This window comes from Chelonia mydas, chromosome 11 (genome assembly GCF_015237465.2).
Source record: "Chelonia mydas isolate rCheMyd1 chromosome 11, rCheMyd1.pri.v2, whole genome shotgun sequence".
NCBI lineage: Eukaryota > Metazoa > Chordata > Testudines > Cheloniidae > Chelonia > Chelonia mydas.
In genome coordinates this window covers 9,785,673-9,804,045 of record NC_051251.2, presented here as the reverse complement: position 1 = coordinate 9,804,045, position 18,373 = coordinate 9,785,673, and the positions used below count along the sequence as shown (strand labels likewise).

Genomic DNA, 18,373 nt, shown 5'->3' with positions numbered 1-18,373 from the left:
AGGTGGCTTTTGCCAGGCACTAATCACCATTAGCATTTAATTAGTTACATTTCAGAGTAGCAGCCGTGTTAGTTAGAGTGTTTGGAAAGATCAGGGGCATACGAACGGGCTGATTTTTGACCCCGGGAATGGTTGTAGAAAGGAAATCTGTGAATCAAGTCAGTTTTGTTAAATGAAGTTTTTCTGTTGCATTATTTTTAATTCACTGTTTTTTTCCTGGAAAGTTTTAGTGTAATAGGGGCTAGTTCTTCCTCATCCCTGTACAGGCCACCGCTGGCTCGCTGGGATTGGAGCACCACTTGGGGTGTGTGTAACTTCCAAAATAACCCCCAAGAACCCCATAAGGACTTCATTCCACCCACCCCTACCCAGCACAGACATTTGCTGTGTAACCAACTGCTCGTATATTCGCGCTCTTTTCAACAGTTAGGTTTAGTTTTTAAAAATGTGTCTGAAACGGCAACATTGAACTGTTCAGTGACTGGTGATGCCAATCCATCTGAGAATGGAAGAGACAAGGGCTCAGTCTTACCTCTCTTGATACTGTTTTTTGTTTTACAGTAGTGCCTAGATCAGGACCCCATTGTACAAACCTAGAGAAAGAGATAGCCCCTGCCCTAGAGAGCAGAAGAAGAAACAGAGGTGAAGTCATCTGCCCATGACCCCACAACAGAGCTGGGTTTAGAACCCAGGGCTCCTGACTCCCATGCGGTTGCCCTAGCCCCAGACCACACAGCCTGCCCCCATGAGTGGGAGTTTTGCCATTGACTTCAGAGGCAGCAGGATCAGACTCTGTCATGGCACCCAGCAGCCTGCAGAGCCCAGGCTGGCTCCGTTGCTGCTTTTGGTTCTGACAAAGCTTTTAAATACTTCCTGGGCCCCGCCCTAACGCCACTTGCCTTTGTTGCAGAATTCCAGCCCGAGCTGCCGCAGATCCAGCTCTGACATCGCCCAGGAGACTGCGGACTGTGTCAAGGCCCAGCGGGAGTGCCGGCTGCGGCCTCATTTCAGTGACCCGATGCCAACAGACGCTGTGAAGAGGAAACAGCTGGAGCTGAAGATAGCGGCAGCAGCCCGGCAACACGCACAGAAGCGACGCCAGGAGAGAGACCCTGGTACCTGCACCAATTCCTGCATGGGCCTGGACAGACTGTCCGTGTTCCTTGCTTAGTTTAATTGTAACAGGAGATTCTGCTCCCTCGACAAGGACAGTTTAGAATTCAGTGGCTGTGAACCAGATCCTGATCTCATTTATACTGATGGAAATCTGGAGTAACACCACTGACTTCAGTGGAGTTGTTCTGGGCTTACACTGGTGTAAAGGAATTCAGAATCTGGTCCAGGGGCTTGTATCAATGTAGTCTGATTGGTTACGCTGGTGTAATCTGGGCTAACCCCAGAGTGGTGGGAGGAGGCCCTAGCAACCATGGGAACTGACATAGCCATTTTTGCACCACCCCCACAGGATCCCCTCATGCAGGGGGCATGCTGGGAGTACTCCTAGGGGGAGGGGGACACGGCCAGGCTTTCCTATGCCCTGGCTATTCCTGGCTGCCCCAAGGGCCAAGAGTGGCTGCAGACAGCTGGGCTCAAGTTAGGGCAACCCCCGCTCTAATCTCCAGAAGGGACCAAACTGGCTTCTGGCAGCCCCCGCATATGGGAGGCACAAAGATGGCATAAACTCACTGTGCCTGAGTCCAGTGGTGGCAGAGGGATGGATTAGTCCCACTGGACTCCAAATTTGCACTGGCGTAAGTGAGAGGAGATTCAGCCCAAAGTCCCTGGACTGTAACGCCTGGAACTGTCCTGCACTGGAGAGCACGGGGGACACGGATAAGATGAGCTAATTGGTGTGTAGCCACATGCCCTCCTGCCTGCCCATTTATGGCAGGGCACAGTAGTGGCTCTGCCTCTGTTCCCCTCCTAGGCTTCTGCTGCCCCCTCCAGCATCTTCCAGGCTTAAGTGGCTCAGCGCCCCCCGGCTAGGCCCCTACCAGTTCTGGGCCCCCAAATGCCGCAATAAACACACAGAAATGAACTCTTCCCTTCCCTCGGGACGGCCTGATGGGCTGTCCCCAGCCATCCTACCCACCCACAGCAAGAGCCCCAGGTCTGTGAGCTGGGCTCTCCCTTTTTAGCCCCTCCCATAAAGCTTGACACCTGCTTCCCGGGTCACAAGGTAGGGTGGATTGGGCCCCCAGCAGCCCATTAACCCTTTCCGGACTCCTCTGGGGTTTACACCCCCCCACCAGATGTTTTCTGGGATTCATAACACATAGAGGGGTTCCTGCACTCAAAGGTTCGTCTGGCAACTGGCTCCCTCTAGGTCTATGTTCTAAATAACCCCATCCCCCACCACTGCCATACCAGATTACCAGATTTTTTAGCCATACCAGATTACGGCCTTGAAACATCAATCCCTGGGGGCAGAAGGATGTATTATTTGCCTGGCACGAGGCATCATACTGAGCACTGCAGAATAAATGGTAGGCAGAGAGCGCAAGCCATTTCATGTAACAACACGAAGCGCAGCAATGTCCGTGCTCCAGTTCCCAGCTTGAATCCCTGGGGGACAAATGATTTTTTTAAAGGTCCATTGTAAGGGTCAGATCCCCAGCTGGTGTACATGGGAGTGGCTCCATCGACTACTGAGTTGCACCCGCTGAGGATCAGGTCCGATTTCAGTAAGTTGCAGAGTCTGAAGTCGGAGCTGACTTGCGCAGAAGGCAAGTGAGCGGTGGATCAGGGCTGTGTGTTTTCAGAGTCCACTGATACAGGCACTCACAGGCTGGCTCAAGCCCCCTTAGCAGTGGGACTGGTGGAGGGGCTCCACCTGGCTTCTCCATCTAGCAGCAGCAGAAGGGTGGGAGACAACTTGAAGCCCTGTTTTCCCCTCATCCTCTCCCTTAGGCTCCTAGCTCCCACGGCTGCCCCCAGCTCGGAGTCTGTTGAGTGAGCTCTTCCCAGTCAGCAGTGCACGTCCTGAGCTTCGTTCATGTCTATGCTTTGCTCAGGTCCGGTGGTGGCTAAAGCCAACATCCCCTACGGCTGCAGCTTTGACGAGAACACCCGTTCCCTGCGCAGCTCCCTGCGATCCAAGCACCGCTGGAGCAACGTCAGCAGCCTGAGCGCGGACAGCGGCATTGTTGGCATAACCGACGAAAGGGACGATGCCGAGGCCGGTGGCGCGACCAGAACCAGATCGGCGGAGGTGGAGAGGGCGGATAGCGGCATCGGCCAAGCATTGGCCAGGAAGTGGAAAAACAGGGCCTCTGAAACACTGACTTCTTTGCAGGCCTGGGAGGCACACCGGCCCTGCACAGACTGCGGTGAGAGAGATTTCCCAGTGGAGACAGAAGCACAGAACCAGAGCAAGAGAAGAGCCAACCTGTGTGCGAAGTGCCAGAAGCGCAGGACGGAGCGAAAGGAGTCGATCCTGGAGTTCGTCCACACAGAAGCCAGCTACGGCGAGGACCTGCGGATCATCAGGGAGGAGTTCTACCTCCCGATGCAGTCGGCTGGGCTGCTGACGCGGGAACAGCTGCTCGTGGTGTTCAGCAATATCCAGGAGCTGATTGACCTCAATGAAAATTTTCTGGAGTATCTCCAAGAAGAAATTGACCAGGCCTTTGATCAGGTACAGTCCCTGCACTCAGCTGTGCTTTCTGCCCATAGCAGCAGTGGCTGGGTCAGTCATAGGGCCACATCATCGCACTAATTGAGAAGCAGCATTGTCTAATGGCTAGGGCAGGGGGGGCTGAGAATAGGGCTCATGGGTTCTGTTTCCCAATTCTCAGCCTCTTACCAGTCAGCATTCTGTCCAAAAGTCTCTCTCCCTTAGCTTTTTCTCAGAGTCATGCTACGAGTGCTTCTCTGGGGCTTCCTTGATGCCTCCTCTGGCTACTTCTGTGGTGTTTCTCCTGCTTCTCTTTCTCATGCACACAGCTCCATCAAAGGGTACCAAACCTCCTGCTTTTGCATCCGTCCCCCAGTCAAACCCCTCCACCCACATAGCTCAGATTCCTGACCAGCCTTGCATGGTGGCCTGTGTTTTGCGTGGTGGCTCTTGCTTTTTCAGTTGTCTGTTCCATCAAGGAGCTGAATTGCTTCTTACATTTATCCTGAATGAAGGGCAGCTGATACACCAACCAGCTTCAGTGAGGTTTCACCTAACCATCCACATAACATTACCTTGTAAACAGGCAGCAACCTCAAATGGCGAGAACAGTCACTTTGGAAGTAGCATGCGATACAAAAATTATATCAGAGAATGGGGCCACCAGGAGTGCAGCCAGCCGTGGGAGGATCACCCAGGCGTAGGAGGACCCTCCAGAGCTGGCATAACGTGCGTAGGTCCCACAATGTCCAACTCCAATCAAACCACTCCCACTATGGTATGAAGCCCCAACGTGTAGACAGCTGGCAATAATCCATGAGCATGGAAGTCAGCTGGAGCACAGGACCAGTGTTCAGGGGGTCAATATGTTACGTGCTTTGGCAAGGTGTCTCAAATGAAAAAAATGAAACCTTTGTAAAACCACATCGTGTTTGAAAAGCAAAGCAACTTCCTGACCAACTAAAGGCTGGCTCCAGTGGGGTCCCGCAGCCCGTGTCACTTCGCCAGCCCAATTCAAGATGGGGCAGAGCCGAGTAAATGAGTCTGGGATCAGAAAGGACAAAAGGGGCATTTGAAAGTGTGGTTCTGCGCTCAAAGGGGACAGTAAAACTGACATCATGGGGCACCATCTTTATTGTTTCTCGATCACAGGTGCTCAGTTTACACGTAAAAAGATGTTCCTTGTAAATTGTCAGCTCTGCAAACTCAGCCTTGGATTGGGGAGTCAAAGTGGGATTTTTTCTTCTCATACACCATCACTAATCAAGATTCTTCAAGATAGATTATACTCTTATCTATGCATGTGCGACCCCATTAGTAGAGCTGATGGAAAACAGAATTTCTGTCCTGCGGAAAAATACTCCATTTCAATTCCAATCATTTGACATTTTTTCCACTGAAAATTTCCTGCAAAACATTTTGACTGCTACAAAACACCATTTTCCAGTGGAAAACTGTCCATGACAAATGTTTTCACCAGCTCTATCCATTAGCCACACAGAGAAACTGATCAGAATTTGGTACACAGAGTTGTTGATTCACCAGAAGGAACAGACTCCAGCTCATACGCCCTTAGCCATGTTGGCCCTGCCGGGGTAACAGTAAAAACCACTAATAAAGTTGCGGATATGATACCAAAATCCCAGGAGAAGATCTGTTAAGTCAGAAGGTGCCATTTTTACATAGTCATTTTTCAGTAGAGAACCCCACTTGAAACCAACCGGGCCAGATTCTGATCAGTTACGCAATTGCAAATCTGGAATACCAAAAGCTTTGGAGTTAACCCCAGATTTACATCAGTGTAACAGAGTCAAAGCTAGCCCTGTGATATGCCAAATTCCCCTTTTAGCCTGGCTGCCGGGGGCTTTCAGCAAACATTGCTTACAGCTGAGGACATTTTGTAAAAACAGTTTGCCGGTCACCTTTAATGTGCAGCATTGTATGACAACCACCTCATCTGACTATAACCCACAGCATTACACAATGCAATCACGACCACATGGCTGCAGGGGTACTTTCCCAAGATACCCATCCCACTGACAGAGATTCTGTGGCAGGGCAAACCATAAGCCTAGGCCAGCAGGGGTGTACAGGTGACAAGCTCAGACGTCCCACTTTCTTTGAAGGGAACACAATCCATTAGCTGCAATATCAGTTCAAGCCAGAAGTTTTTGTACTTTGAGAAACACACACACACACACACACACACACACACAGAGCAGACCATGCCACATGCATATCTTTAATTGCAATGACCTTGACAACACAGCAGTCCTGGCATCAGCTTCCTAGTGTCTTCCACAGGAAGGACAGACGTGTGCCAAGGTCAGAATTGCCCTTCAACAATTTCTGGAGCAGATGAACACTGAAAGCAGCTGTTGTTTGTTTTGCTGGTCCCTCTCCCTCTGACTGCCTCTGTCTTCCTTGTCTGCAGCCCTCTTTGCAACCACAATGTATTCCTGCACTAAAAGGCTACAGAATTATTACATTTCTAACGGTAGCACCAGAGCACTAACTCCAGGCTTCTTGCTACGCAACCCCCTAAGCAGAGCCAGTGGCCTTACCTGGCACTGTATTCTTATTATGTAGCTTATTCTATTACACGCATGGAAAGAAAACAGGAATTTACCATGAAATTTATTTTTACAAAGCATCACAGAGTCCTGTCTAGTCCAGAGGGGAGCCATTAAAAGCACCCTGGTGCACCAGCCTCTCCCGATAGCTCGGAACAAAGCCAAGGCAATCCCTAATCTGTAGCTGAATTACCCTTCACTTCTGTCCATTTTTTCTCGAACGCTGCCTGTGTCATGTACGAGCCCTGGTGTCAGGCCGCCCTGGCAATTCTTTGTGGCAGACCGGCCGGCAGTAGTAGCTCTGGATCACTCCGCTGGGGAGAACGCTCAGAGCCTAGCTTTTGCGGTCTAAGCCGGTGGTGGCAGGGCAGTGCCACCAGCCCGTGGCAGGAGAGGGTGCTTTGCACGGCTCCACAGTAACCCCTGTTGCATTGATAGCCCTACATGCTGAAGACCCGGTTTGTCCACAGACCAGTGCAGTCATGCAAGCTTACCCTTCACCATCCCCACACACCGCCTCACCCTGACCTGCAGGGGTGTAATCCATATTGGCAGGCCAATTCCATCATTGGTCTCCACTGGCGCTGACCTGTTTAAGTGATACACTGGGGAGGAGACCAAGATCAGCTCTTCATTTTCTATAGGTCACCTAGCCGCTTTCAGATGGGGACTGTGTTCACTTGAGCTGCATTCGAGCCAGCCACCTAGAGGGGGAAAGTTCCCATGACAGAACAGGGAGCAATGGTCTCAAGTTGCAGTGGGGGAGGTCTCGGTTGGCCCACTGCAAGCCCTGGAAACAGACAGGTTGCCCTAAGACAGGGGATGGGGATGGGCTCTAGAAGGAGCCCTGAATGGAGATTTTTCAGCCAGGAAAGGATAACTGTGGCACAGAGCATACAGGGGAATAGAGTGAGGGGAATCCCTTCACCAGGAGAGGATTGGGCAAGTTTCCAAGAAATATGGGGATGAGTTCCCTTGCAGGTAGATTTGGACCTCTAGCGAGTTCATTAACAGGTTTCAGGAGTTCATGACATGCCTGCCCTTGGGAGGGGGGATCCCAGCTAGATGGGAGGGGGCTCCTGATGGGCCACTGCCCTGGCAAAAAAAAAATCCATTAAGCTGACAAATTCTGGCAAGTCCAAAGAACCTAACAAGCAGCCTGACAGTTCTGCAGGCTGCTCTCTATCACCTACATTGAAGGTGCTGTCAGCAGTAATTGGAGGAAAGCAGTTTAGCCCAGGGAGCAGCACCAGAGTATGGGATTTAGGAGATCAGAGTGCCATTCTCAGCTCTGCCACGGACAGGCTGTGTGACCTTTGGTGAGTTACTTAGGCCCAGATCCGCAAAGGTAGTTTGGTGCCTAACTCCCATTGACATCAATGAGAGTTAGGAGTCTAAATGCCTTTGAATATCTGGGCCTTAGCCTTTGCAGTTCAGTTTCCCTATCTCTGAAAACGGGGACATTAATCCCCATTTGTAAAGCGCATTGAGATCCTTGAATGAAAAAGTGGGAAAGATGGTTTGGATTACATTAGCTCCTCGCTGGCTCAAACAATCAACTTCGCCTCCTTTCATTCATAGGGCGAAGCCCTGTGGTCAGGCAGAATCCCATAAAGGCAATGTAGTCCTGTCATTGAGTTCAGCGAGTACAGATCAGGCTGGATTTGGGCCTGAGTGCACTGATGTGAAGTTAGGGCGGGGGTTCCTGAGGTTCAAACTTCAGTGAGCTGAGCTCCTTTGAAAATCTGGTCCACAGACTCTTTTCATGCTGACGCTACCAGGCTTAGCGCGTACTACCCTGAACACAGTGGGATTGCTTAGCGTAGTAAGCGCTCTGCCCAGCAGGAAGCATTCCCAGGATTGGGCCCGTGGTTTGGGATCACCCCAGATGAGCCCCCGTCTCTCCTCGACTGATGGCAGTGGCTACCGGGTTGTGTGTTTGCAGGATGATGAGGACCTGATGACCGTGTGCATTGGCGAGATCTTTCTGGAGTTTGTCAATATGCTGCCGGCCTTTCAGACCTACTGTCTTCAGCAGTCCTCTTCAGTGAACATGCTCAATGCCCTGGAGAAGGAGAAAGAGCTACTCAGGTAAGATTGGCTGAGTGTGTCTGTCATGGGCTACAGGGACTGGAGAGATCCAGAACAGCACCAACCCTGGAGCCTGGAAACTGAAGCCATCTATGTGGGAAAGGGGAAGTTCAGGCTGGACTGAAATTCCCCTGGCCTGATGGGATCCCCTCTAGGAGTGAGAGGGTAATTCACCCTCCTTAGTCAAGTAGGTCTGGCCTTTCTGCTGAGGTAGCCCACACGGATTTTGTGATACCAATGCTTATCCACTCAGAACTGGACTGAGACCCACCAAACTCATTTCATACGGGTCATCAAACAGTCCACAGATGAGAACAGCTCTCAGTCACTGCTGACTTGTGCCAGATATTCCACTGGAAAAGTGATTTCCTCAGTCGGAGGCAGTATGGCCTCATATGCAGAGCATGGGCGTTGGAATCAGGAGCCCTGGGTTCTATTCCCAGGTCTGCTGCTTGGTGACCTTGAGTAAGTCACTTCACTGCTCTGTGCCTGGGATTCCCCATCTGTAAAATGGGGATAATGATACTGACCTCCTTTGCAAAGTGTTTTGAGATCTACTGATGAACATCACTGTGTAAGAGCTAGGTAGTAGTAGTAGAGGGTCCTGTATACCTAATCCTGCCTCAGCAATGCAGGGTGATGGTCTAGATGGTCTCTTGAGGTCCTTCCAGCCCTGCATTTCTGTAATTATTATCTGATGTAAATTGGTGCCACTGTATGGAAGCCAGTGAGGCTAGACCAGTTCACTCCAGCTGAGGATTTGGCCCTAAACACTTTAAAATCCTTTGGTGGAGAACTGTTATAAAGGGATGTGATCCATCCCATAATGTGGTGTATTCCTCTGGTGCTGGTAACAAGCCTGATCTTAGGAAATGTCGAGCACCTGAAGCCAGTGAAAGCCAATGGGAATCACAAGTGTTCAGCTCCTTTCAGCATCACACCTTTTGTAATGCCCAGTCGGCTAGGGGCAATCCAGACCAGTAGTCAGGTGTGCACGGGTGCTTGGAGCAATCTGTATTGGAGGCAGTCTAGGGCAAAGGTCAGAGTTCTTGGAGGGGTCAGTATCTGGAAGATCCGATGCAAGGGGCCGGATCAATGGGTTGAGGAAGGGCGAGGTGGCAAGGCAGAGTCGGGTGAAGCAGTGGTCTGTTGCTCAGAAAGCTTCCTCTTCCTCTTGGGGCCTTTATGTAGTCAAGGTACCCCATGAGAGTGCTGACTGATCATCCAATCGGGCCTGGGTGTGCTGCTGTGGGCTTGTAGGCCTTTAGCACTTCGGCTGTCAGACTGGGCTGGTGGTTCACACAGTAGCTAAGGATGCCGCCTAAGGAGCTGGGTTTAATACCAGCATCCTGAAACCCCTTCATTTGCATTTTATTTTCATTGTCTGCTAGCAGAATAACCAACCCTGAGTTTATTCCCTTTTTAAATCCCCACAGAATATTCCTCAACGTTTCCCAGAACGACAACACGGTGCTTCGGCGCATGAATCTAAGATCTTTCCTGATGGCCCCCTTGCAGAGAGTCACCAAGTACCCGCTTCTACTCAGCAGGATCATCAAAGCCACCATTGAGTACCACCCGGATCATGGCAGCCTGCGGGAAGCCAAGAGCCGCATCGAGTCCCACCTGGAGCACATCAACATGAAAACCAAGCAGGAGGGGAATTCGTGGACCCTGCGCTCCTTCCGCCAAGACAGCAAGAAGAACAGAGAAGTCATCAACATTGAGATGAGGGAAACTGCCATCAAAACCGTGGGCTGGCTGCGGGAGGAGACACGCTTTGTGATGGAAGGGCTCCTGCAGCTTGCCCAGCCGCCCGATGGCCAGTGGGTGAAGAAGGGCAGCAAGACCTTGAAATTTCAGAACATGCAGGTGCTGCTCATGGTCAACATAAAGCGAGTGTCTGAGTCTAGCCTCGAGGCTACAGAGCTGGGACCCGTGAAAGATGCAGTCCTGGTGTTGATCAGGGACAAAAACAATGGAAAGTTCAGTTTGCTCAGGGAGCCCCTGAGGCTGAGTAACTGCGTCGTCTCTGCAGACCCCGACTGCAGTGATACTTTTGAACTCATGGAGATCAGGCGGGAGGCGTTCGTGTTCCGGGATGGCGACAGGGCACGGACTCACCACTGGTTCCGGCAGATCAGGAGGTACTCGAGGGAGCTGGGCTCCTGGAAGAAGCGGCGGAACGCTCTGCCCAACATCATGATAAGCACATCCCATAATAGGTCGTGAAATCGAGGGAGAGATTCCTGTTGGAAAAGACTGGGCTAAGCCAGTGAGACCTGCACAGAACCAGCACTAGACTCAATGGGTTGAATTCACCACTAGTGTAACTCCATCAACAACTGTGCAGTTACACCAGGAATGAGTCTGGCCCAACGAGGGTGATAATTTACTCGCAGTAACCAGCTGTTGCACCCTCACCTTGGATTTCAGCAGGAAGGACTTACATGCTATTTGTGACTCACTTACCTATTATGATTAGGCTTCTTATGAGGAGCAGGTCTCTGGAAAGAAAATAATGAGCTTCAGTTGTTAATATTGCACTGAGGGCTAATGGTGCCAGGTGCTCGATATTACACGGCTGTGCTGAAGAGCTGATCTTGATCACGAGTGAGGTGTCGTTGCACATATTCCATCAACGTTAAATAAAGCCAAGGTCAAAGCTAGGTGCAGTATTACCAAACGAAGGAGGAAGTTTGGACAGGATAAGTCTCTAGTTTTACTGTTTCCACCCTCTCTCCCAAGAAATATATTTCATTATCTGATTCCTGGTAAGTTCAATGAAATATGTTGCTGGAGCGGAGGTGGCAGGAGGGAATCAGTCGCTCATCTTTAAACCAAACAAAGTAGATGCAGATTTGCTCAGTTTTAATCAGCGTTGTATGCATGTAACAAACCCAAAAAGCAGAAGACATTTACACAGCTCTCTCTCCCCCCAAAATACCTGTGGAACACTGTGGAAGGGCAATATCCCCTACATTTAAAATCATCAGGTTTTTAACTGGCTTAAAGACATGCCAGAAGACTGGAAAATAATGATACATTTGAAATATTTCAGAACTGTGGGTCTGTAAATAAGGGTCTGTTACCACTTCTAGTGAACTCTAAAGTTTGTGATTATTTAAAGATGTAATCTAGTGCATTTCAAAAGTTTAAAAAAGAAACAGTTTACATTGTACTGTAGTTTAACAACATAAAATGTTTTAATTATGTTTCAATGACTCTAGATGGGTGTTTTGTTTATTTTTGGGACCACTTGTTTTCTAGGTTTAGAATTTCATTGATTGCAGATGGCATGAAGGTAAACAAAAAGAGTCCACGTGGGTTTATGGGAAATGTAGTTCGTGTAACACACACCATCTTCTGGGCTCAATAGCCACGTTCCCCTGATCCTTATGAGACAACCTGACATCAGTGTAGACTCTGACACTGGGGAAGGACTATTTTAGATTGATTCTGACTAATAGGGAGGAACTGATTGAGAATATGAAGGTGGAAGGCAGCTTTGGTGAAACTGACCATAAAATGATAGAGTTTGTAATTCTAAGGAAAGGAAAGAGAGAGCACCAAAATAAAGAAATGGACATAAAAAAAGCAGATTTCCTCAAACTCAGAGAATTGATAGGAAGGGTTGGAAGGATCTCTAAAGGAAAATGGAGTTCAGGACAGCTGGCAGTTTCTAAAAGAGACAGTATTAAAGGCACAACTGCCAACTATCCCAATGTGGAGGAAAGAGAGGAAGAATAGTAAGACACTAACATGGCTCCATCAGGAACTCTTTAATGACCTGAAAATCAAAAAAGAATCATACAAAAAGTGGAAATGAGGATAAATTGCTAAGGAGGAGTATAAAAGAATAGCGCATGCTTGTAGGGACAAAATGAAAAAGGCTAAGGCACAAAATGGATTACACCTAGCAAGGAACATAAAAGGCAAAGAGGTTCAATAAACACATTAGAAGTAAGAGAAAGATGAAGGTAAGTGTACGTCCATTAGTTAATGGGGAAGGAGACCAAATAAAGGATGACCCAGAGAAAGAAGGCTGAAATGTGTATTGCTTTTTTTGCTTCAGTTGTCAATAAAAATGTTAATTGTAACCAGATGATTAACACAATTAAAATAAACAACAAGGAAGAAGGATCTCAGGGTAGAATAGGGAAAAGAACAGACTAAAGAATATTTAGATAAGATAGATGTATTCAAGTTGGCAGGGCCTGATGAAATTCACCCTAGAGTATTAAGGAACTGAAGCAATCTCTGAACCATTAGCGATTATCTTTGAGCACTCATGGATGACAGATGAAACCTCATAGGATTAGAGAAGAGCAAACATAGCACCTATCTTTTAAAAGGGGGGAAAGAAGGACACAGTGAATTATAGACCAGTCAGCCTCACTTCAATACCTGGAAAGATACTGGACAAATTATTAAACAATCAATTTGTTCAAACCTGGAGGATAACAGGGTGATAAATAATAGCCAACATGGATTTGTCAAGAACGAATCTTACCAGACCAATCTAATTTCCTTCTTTGGCCCTCTGGGTAGGGGGAATGTAATATGTCTGGACTTTAGTAAGGCTTTGACACTGTCCCATGTGACATGCTCAAAAGCAAACTGGGGAAACGTGGTGTAGATGAAATTACAATATGGTAGGTGTGCAACTGTTTGAAAAACTGTATTCAGAGGATCATCATCAACGGTTCACTGTCAAACTGGGAGGATGTATCTAGTAGGACCCTGCAGCAGTCTGTCCTGGTACTATTCAATATTGTCATTAGCGACTTGAATAATGGAGTGGAGTGTATGTTGTAAAGTGTGTGGATGACATCTAGCTGGGAGGGGTTGCAAGCACTTTGAACACATCCAACAAGATATTTCTGTTAATCCATCCAAGAAGGTCCATGCCCAAGAAAATACACTTGTGTATTTATCCTTTGATCAATTATGTAAATATATATGTAGATTAAGGTAGTCCTCAAAGTCCTGAGAAGTTGCTAGTGCAGCCTTCAGTCTTACAAAGTCTGGTTACTGCGGAGCTAAAGGATTCTGCAGAACCAGTGATTATCCAGCTCTGAGGATTTCTACAGCAGTTACTTTGCACCCTGAAAACTGATCCAGAGAGCAACAGCTGAAATATTTGTCTACAGGACAGTATCCTCTGTTGACACACACACATTGCTCTGAGTTACCTGTGCCCTCCAAGAATTGCTTTCACAGTTCATTTTGTTTGGTGGGGGGGATTTGCTGAGACCTCCTCTCACATGACAAACATGCCCCAGGATAGGCGGACACATCTTCCACTTTCAGTGCTTCTTATTCACTTGTGGACCCAATGGAGCTCTGCTAGTACCTACGATAGAGCAGATACGTTTTCTCCATTCTTTCCTCACCCCAACTATTAAGCTTTAAAGTTTCTTGTTTTAGTGCTGTTATTAATTTCATATTAAGAAAGATACAATTGCATTAGACAGTCCTATAAAGAAAAATGATCTAGGGAACATAGTTCCTAGTAGCATTAATACCCGCTTTATAATTGACAAGATAGCTCTTCTCTAACCCTGAGTTTCCATATATTCTGCAATCAGGTTGGCTTGGTTTTGAGGTGATAGAAGGTAGAATGTTTCCAGATGACAGGATCGTGATTTCCAGTACTTCATTAAAAACCCAAGGCTATGCTCTGGGACCCTCTGCTCTTTTGCCACTATGGGACAAAGCTTTAGATGCTGATAGCACTGAAGGTCGCTTCAGCTCCTATGACGATTGTGCACATACCTCTCATTTTAAGTGCGAGAGGCTCGCCCTGGGTTCCGTCCTTGCAGATGACAATGGTATCCGTACATGAGTGCCTGTGGCCCTGGAAATGCCAGTGCCCCCTTCTTCACCAAGACTAGTCAGTGCAATAGTTTCTTTGAGTCAGGGCTGCAACGTGAACGGAAAGGCCCTGGCTGTAGAACAGAATTTGCTAGCGTCCTACTCTCAAACACCATCCTTAACTCCCTACCTTCTCATTTTGCAGAAAAGATGATTTGCACCTCGCTCCTTCAGGTGGAAAGCAGCAGGGAACAGACTGAACTGGTGCTGCTGGATGCAAATTATAGTATCGTGACGACTGGTATTGGGCAGAATGCCCCCTTCTCCTCTCCAGTGGTAGCCTGATCCTTTCCATTATTCAAAGTTCAGTTAGGCAATAATCTGTATGTTCGCAAAGGCACAGACAAAATGTTTGGTGAATCGCTAGGTAGTTTTCTTTAATGTGTTTCTTGATGGGAGTGTTTTTTTTTAAAATAAACTGGCAGCCTGAGCCCACCATGTGCTGGTTAAAGATTTTTCTGAAGTGCCACATACCTACAATAGATCCACACCTCAATCAGTCTGAAACTGTCAGACCGCATACACAGGAGAAAGCAACAGGATGCTGACAGGTTCATTTTCTCTCCAGTGAAGGAAATGGTTAGACTCTTCCTTCACTTCATTGCCTCCAGTGGCAGTTCTCTTAAGAAAAGACATGAGTTTAGTGATCCTAATAGCTCCCTACTGTCCAATACTTTATTTCACTATAAACAAATCTAACAGCTTTGGCTTCCACTGCTGGAAAAAGCTCTAGATCCTGTAAGGCTTTAAAAGTTTTTCTGATCTGATCATTTTGCTCCACAGCAAACTGGAAATCAAACCCAACAGGGATGGCGTCCCTAGCCTCTGTATGGCAGAAGCTGGGAATGGGCGACAGGAGATGGATCACTTGCTGATTACCTGTTCTGTTCATGCCCTCTGAAGCACCTGGCACTGGCCACTGTCGGAAGACAGGATACTGGACCATTGGCTGACCCAGTATGGCCGTTCTTAACAGTGGCTGTTTGAATAACTGGGTGTCTTTAAATTGAGGTGTCTCAATTCTCCGACACTGAGAGAAGGAGCCATTTCAAAAGAGGCTTTCACCTTAACTAGACAAGGCCAAGTCCTGTTGATCTTATTCTGTACAACTGCTTGGATATCAACAACATTTGTCAGATTCCAGATATTTCCAGATTTCATGGGAAAAGTCCTTCTGCCCAATTCTTAGTAAAACAGGCACATTCCCTCTAGACAAGACAAATGGAGGCTCCCATTAAAAAGCCCAATAACATAGCATGGGTATATTATTTACTGAGCAGAAATAATGCACTGTAGACACATGTGGATATTATTTTTTGAGCAGAAACAATGTGCTTGTTACTGTACAACCATATAAGGACTGACTCACTATACTAAAAAGCTTATAGTCATGGAACTATAAGTCTTTCTCTAGAACAGTCTGCATCAACCAACAGATCAATTGCAGAGCCTGTCTAACTTGACAGGGTCTAGTTATGTTTTAAACATTATTTGCCTGTAATGGATCCTCTGTATACTCAGCTGCTCATCTGCTTTTAATTTACAGCTGTTGAAAGGGAATCTGCATATGGACTAATTTCCAGGGTATTGAATGTTTCAATTCTATGTAGCGAGTACACAAAACAAAGAAGATGGAAGACTCATCACAATTAACAAGGCAGTCGATTCCCAGTCTTGCTAGACACTTAATAAAGCCAAATCTGGACCATCCGTCTGCAGGGAGGTATGAACTAATGCAGCATCATGTGCAGCGTGACTTACTCCACAGCTTTGGAGATTACAGATACGGGAAAAACATAGCACAAATATTTCAGCAACCTGGACAAAAAGCTAGTATAAGCATTAGGGAGCAGGATGAATACAAGTCAACCATGCAAATACTGTGTGTTCAAAGCTGTTCTCAAGCTCTTTAAATGACTTCTCAGAGGTGTGGCAATCTGCATAGCAACATTCAACATATTGTCTGTTCTTTCAGAAATGGACCGTTCTTAGCACTGTCATTTGCTCTTTTAAAAGGGAGGGTGCGACTATTTTATACAGTCAGAAATCTTTTGCTTCAGGAAACAACACAGCAACAAGTCACCGAGCAAACCCCCAGTGCAAGAATTTTTAAGTGTCCTTAATAAGCAGAGAGAAGCATATGAGAGGCAAGGGAGCCTGCAATTACAGACACCTGCCCTCAATTAATTAGTGCCTGGGACTGAACACAAGCTAGGGGAGATATTAGACAGCACAATAGGCTCATTGCTTCCAAAAACCACACACCTGCCCACAGCCATAAATCCAGCCCAACAAGCTGCTCAGGTCTCCAGACAGCTCTTCTTTTAGCTCTCTATTAAGCCACAGTATCCAGCTGCAGGCAGCACCTTAATGAAAGGAAATGGAATACATTGGTGTCTTAAGAGTCAAAGTCTGTGCGAATACCCTGGGGAAATCGGATGCAGTTACTTTCCATCCCTGCTAATGTACCTAGCCCATCATCGCTCTCCCAACTGAAAAGGCCTATGTATTGCTCTTCTATGCAGAACCATCTTTTAGCAGCAGGGGGAAGGCAAGTTATTTGTCCACAGAGGGAACTCAGGGCAAGTCTAGCAGAAGTGAGAGCAGTGGGGGGAAAAGTTACAATTGACTAACTTTCCTGCACATTCACTTAAAATTTACTAGCTGCAACAGATGGAGTTGAAACTAACCAAGACGGCCCTTCTGGCTTCTATAGCCACTTCACCCCCATTTCCTGAAAGCTTTTAACAAGAGCTGGAAGCATTGGCTTAGGCCAGCACTTTCACTCCTCCCCGAGGACTGAGTAACTGCCTGTTTTTATGCTGCTCACAATCAACTTGAACTGCCCTTTATACTGAGGCAAGGGAGAGGTGGAGGAGCGACCTTAGGAAGAACAGGTCTCCAAAGCAAGCATGGAGAGCTCTCTCTGGAATATGCACTCTAGCACAAGTGCTTCAGAAAATACCTTAGGTTGCTGTTGAGTCAGGCTTTCCAGTGCCTCTGCTCTGACACACTCCCCCTTTCAGCTGACAGTGTGTAGTGGGGAGAGTATTCAAGACCAAATAAGAGTTATTACTTTCTCTACAGATTTGTTTGAAGGTGCATCATGAATCAGATCATCAAAAACACTCTTGACCTTGGTATACTTTTGCAGGCTTAAGGGAAGAACTGCCTCTCACCATGCTCCTGGGCTAAGTGACTTCTGCTTACCTACATGATCTTTGGAGCAGAGACCATCAGCTACAGGCCACTCCCTCCCCCAAACTGAGTCTTTCAGGGGGATTTTATTTCCCCTTCCCCTGTTCCTAGGCCAGTGGCAGCTGGCAAGACAATGCATGCAGCTCTGAGGTAGAAACATACCCTTTTCTTTGGCACCAAATGCTAGGGAAGAGAAGCCCAAGGTTTTTTGCGTGCAGCTACAACTCCAGAGGTTTCCTCGTTACTGCTGTAAAGATTATGGGGCTTTTCTGCCCCCAGGACCTTTCAAGAAGCTGCTGCAGCAGGAACATTTTCCTTTGTGCTCCCAGCTGCAGGCTGGTGAGCAAACTGTGCTGCTTCCTACACCCTATCCACTCACCAAGACAAGCATTTGGAATGAAGAATGCAGCCCATACTTAGCCTATAATGATCTTACTAGGGGAGAGAGAGGCTACCCAGTGTTCCCCTTCCTGCTGCCTAGACACCTGCAGGCCCAGGGGAGGATTACTAGTTATCTAGCCCCAGGAGCACCACATTGGAAAGATCCCACCTGAAGAGACAGAGAATGTTGGTGGGATGGGCGTGGTCAGAGAGAGAGTTGAACTTCTGCTGCTTGCAGAACCTTTGAGAGGAAGCATGGTCTAGTGGCTAGGGTGCTACCCTAAAAATCAGGAGACCTGGCTTAAACTCCCCACTCCCCCAGGCTTACTGTGTAATCTTAGGCAAGTGACAGTCTCTGAACCTCAGTTTCCCAGCTATAAAAATGGCAGTAATATCATCACTTCCCTATCTCATATGAGAATAAATACATTAAAGATTGTGAGGCATCAGGTACCGCAACAACAGAGGCCATACAAAGTACCGAAGACAGAACCTTGGTGTTCAAGTCCCCACACAACAGAATCCCAAATACATATTCTGGGTAGGTTCTATATGTTCACAGCTTAATCCTCACTCCTCCTTGATCTGTGGAGGAGGTGGCCGATCCAGTTTCCCAGCTAGCGCACTGGAATTGCAT

The 18,373-nt window shown here is 47.6% G+C and overlaps 1 protein-coding gene and 1 long non-coding RNA gene across 8 annotated transcripts in view; one reads left to right on the top strand and one right to left on the bottom strand.

The window, feature by feature from the left end:
* The window catches only part of LOC102936326, an 88,410-nt gene extending 76,901 nt beyond the window's left edge, over positions 1-11,509 (top strand). For all 7 annotated transcript variants that reach the window (XM_043525478.1, XM_037912141.2, XM_043525476.1 and 4 more), the window contains 4 exons: positions 911-1,115; positions 3,015-3,637; positions 8,135-8,280; positions 9,717-11,509. In XM_043525478.1, coding sequence (XP_043381413.1) covers positions 911-1,115; positions 3,015-3,637; positions 8,135-8,280; positions 9,717-10,512 — 1,770 coding nt within the window. In that variant the 3' untranslated portion in view covers positions 10,513-11,509. The remainder of the gene's footprint in view (positions 1-910; positions 1,116-3,014; positions 3,638-8,134; positions 8,281-9,716) is intronic.
* LOC122462401 lies at positions 897-16,416 on the bottom strand. Its single transcript, XR_006284927.1, has 3 exons — positions 13,476-16,416; positions 10,753-10,787; positions 897-1,031 (listed from the first exon to the last, which is right to left on the bottom strand). It is a non-coding gene; the product is annotated as an uncharacterized LOC122462401 (long non-coding RNA).
* Between the last annotated feature and the right edge of the window lie 1,957 nt (positions 16,417-18,373).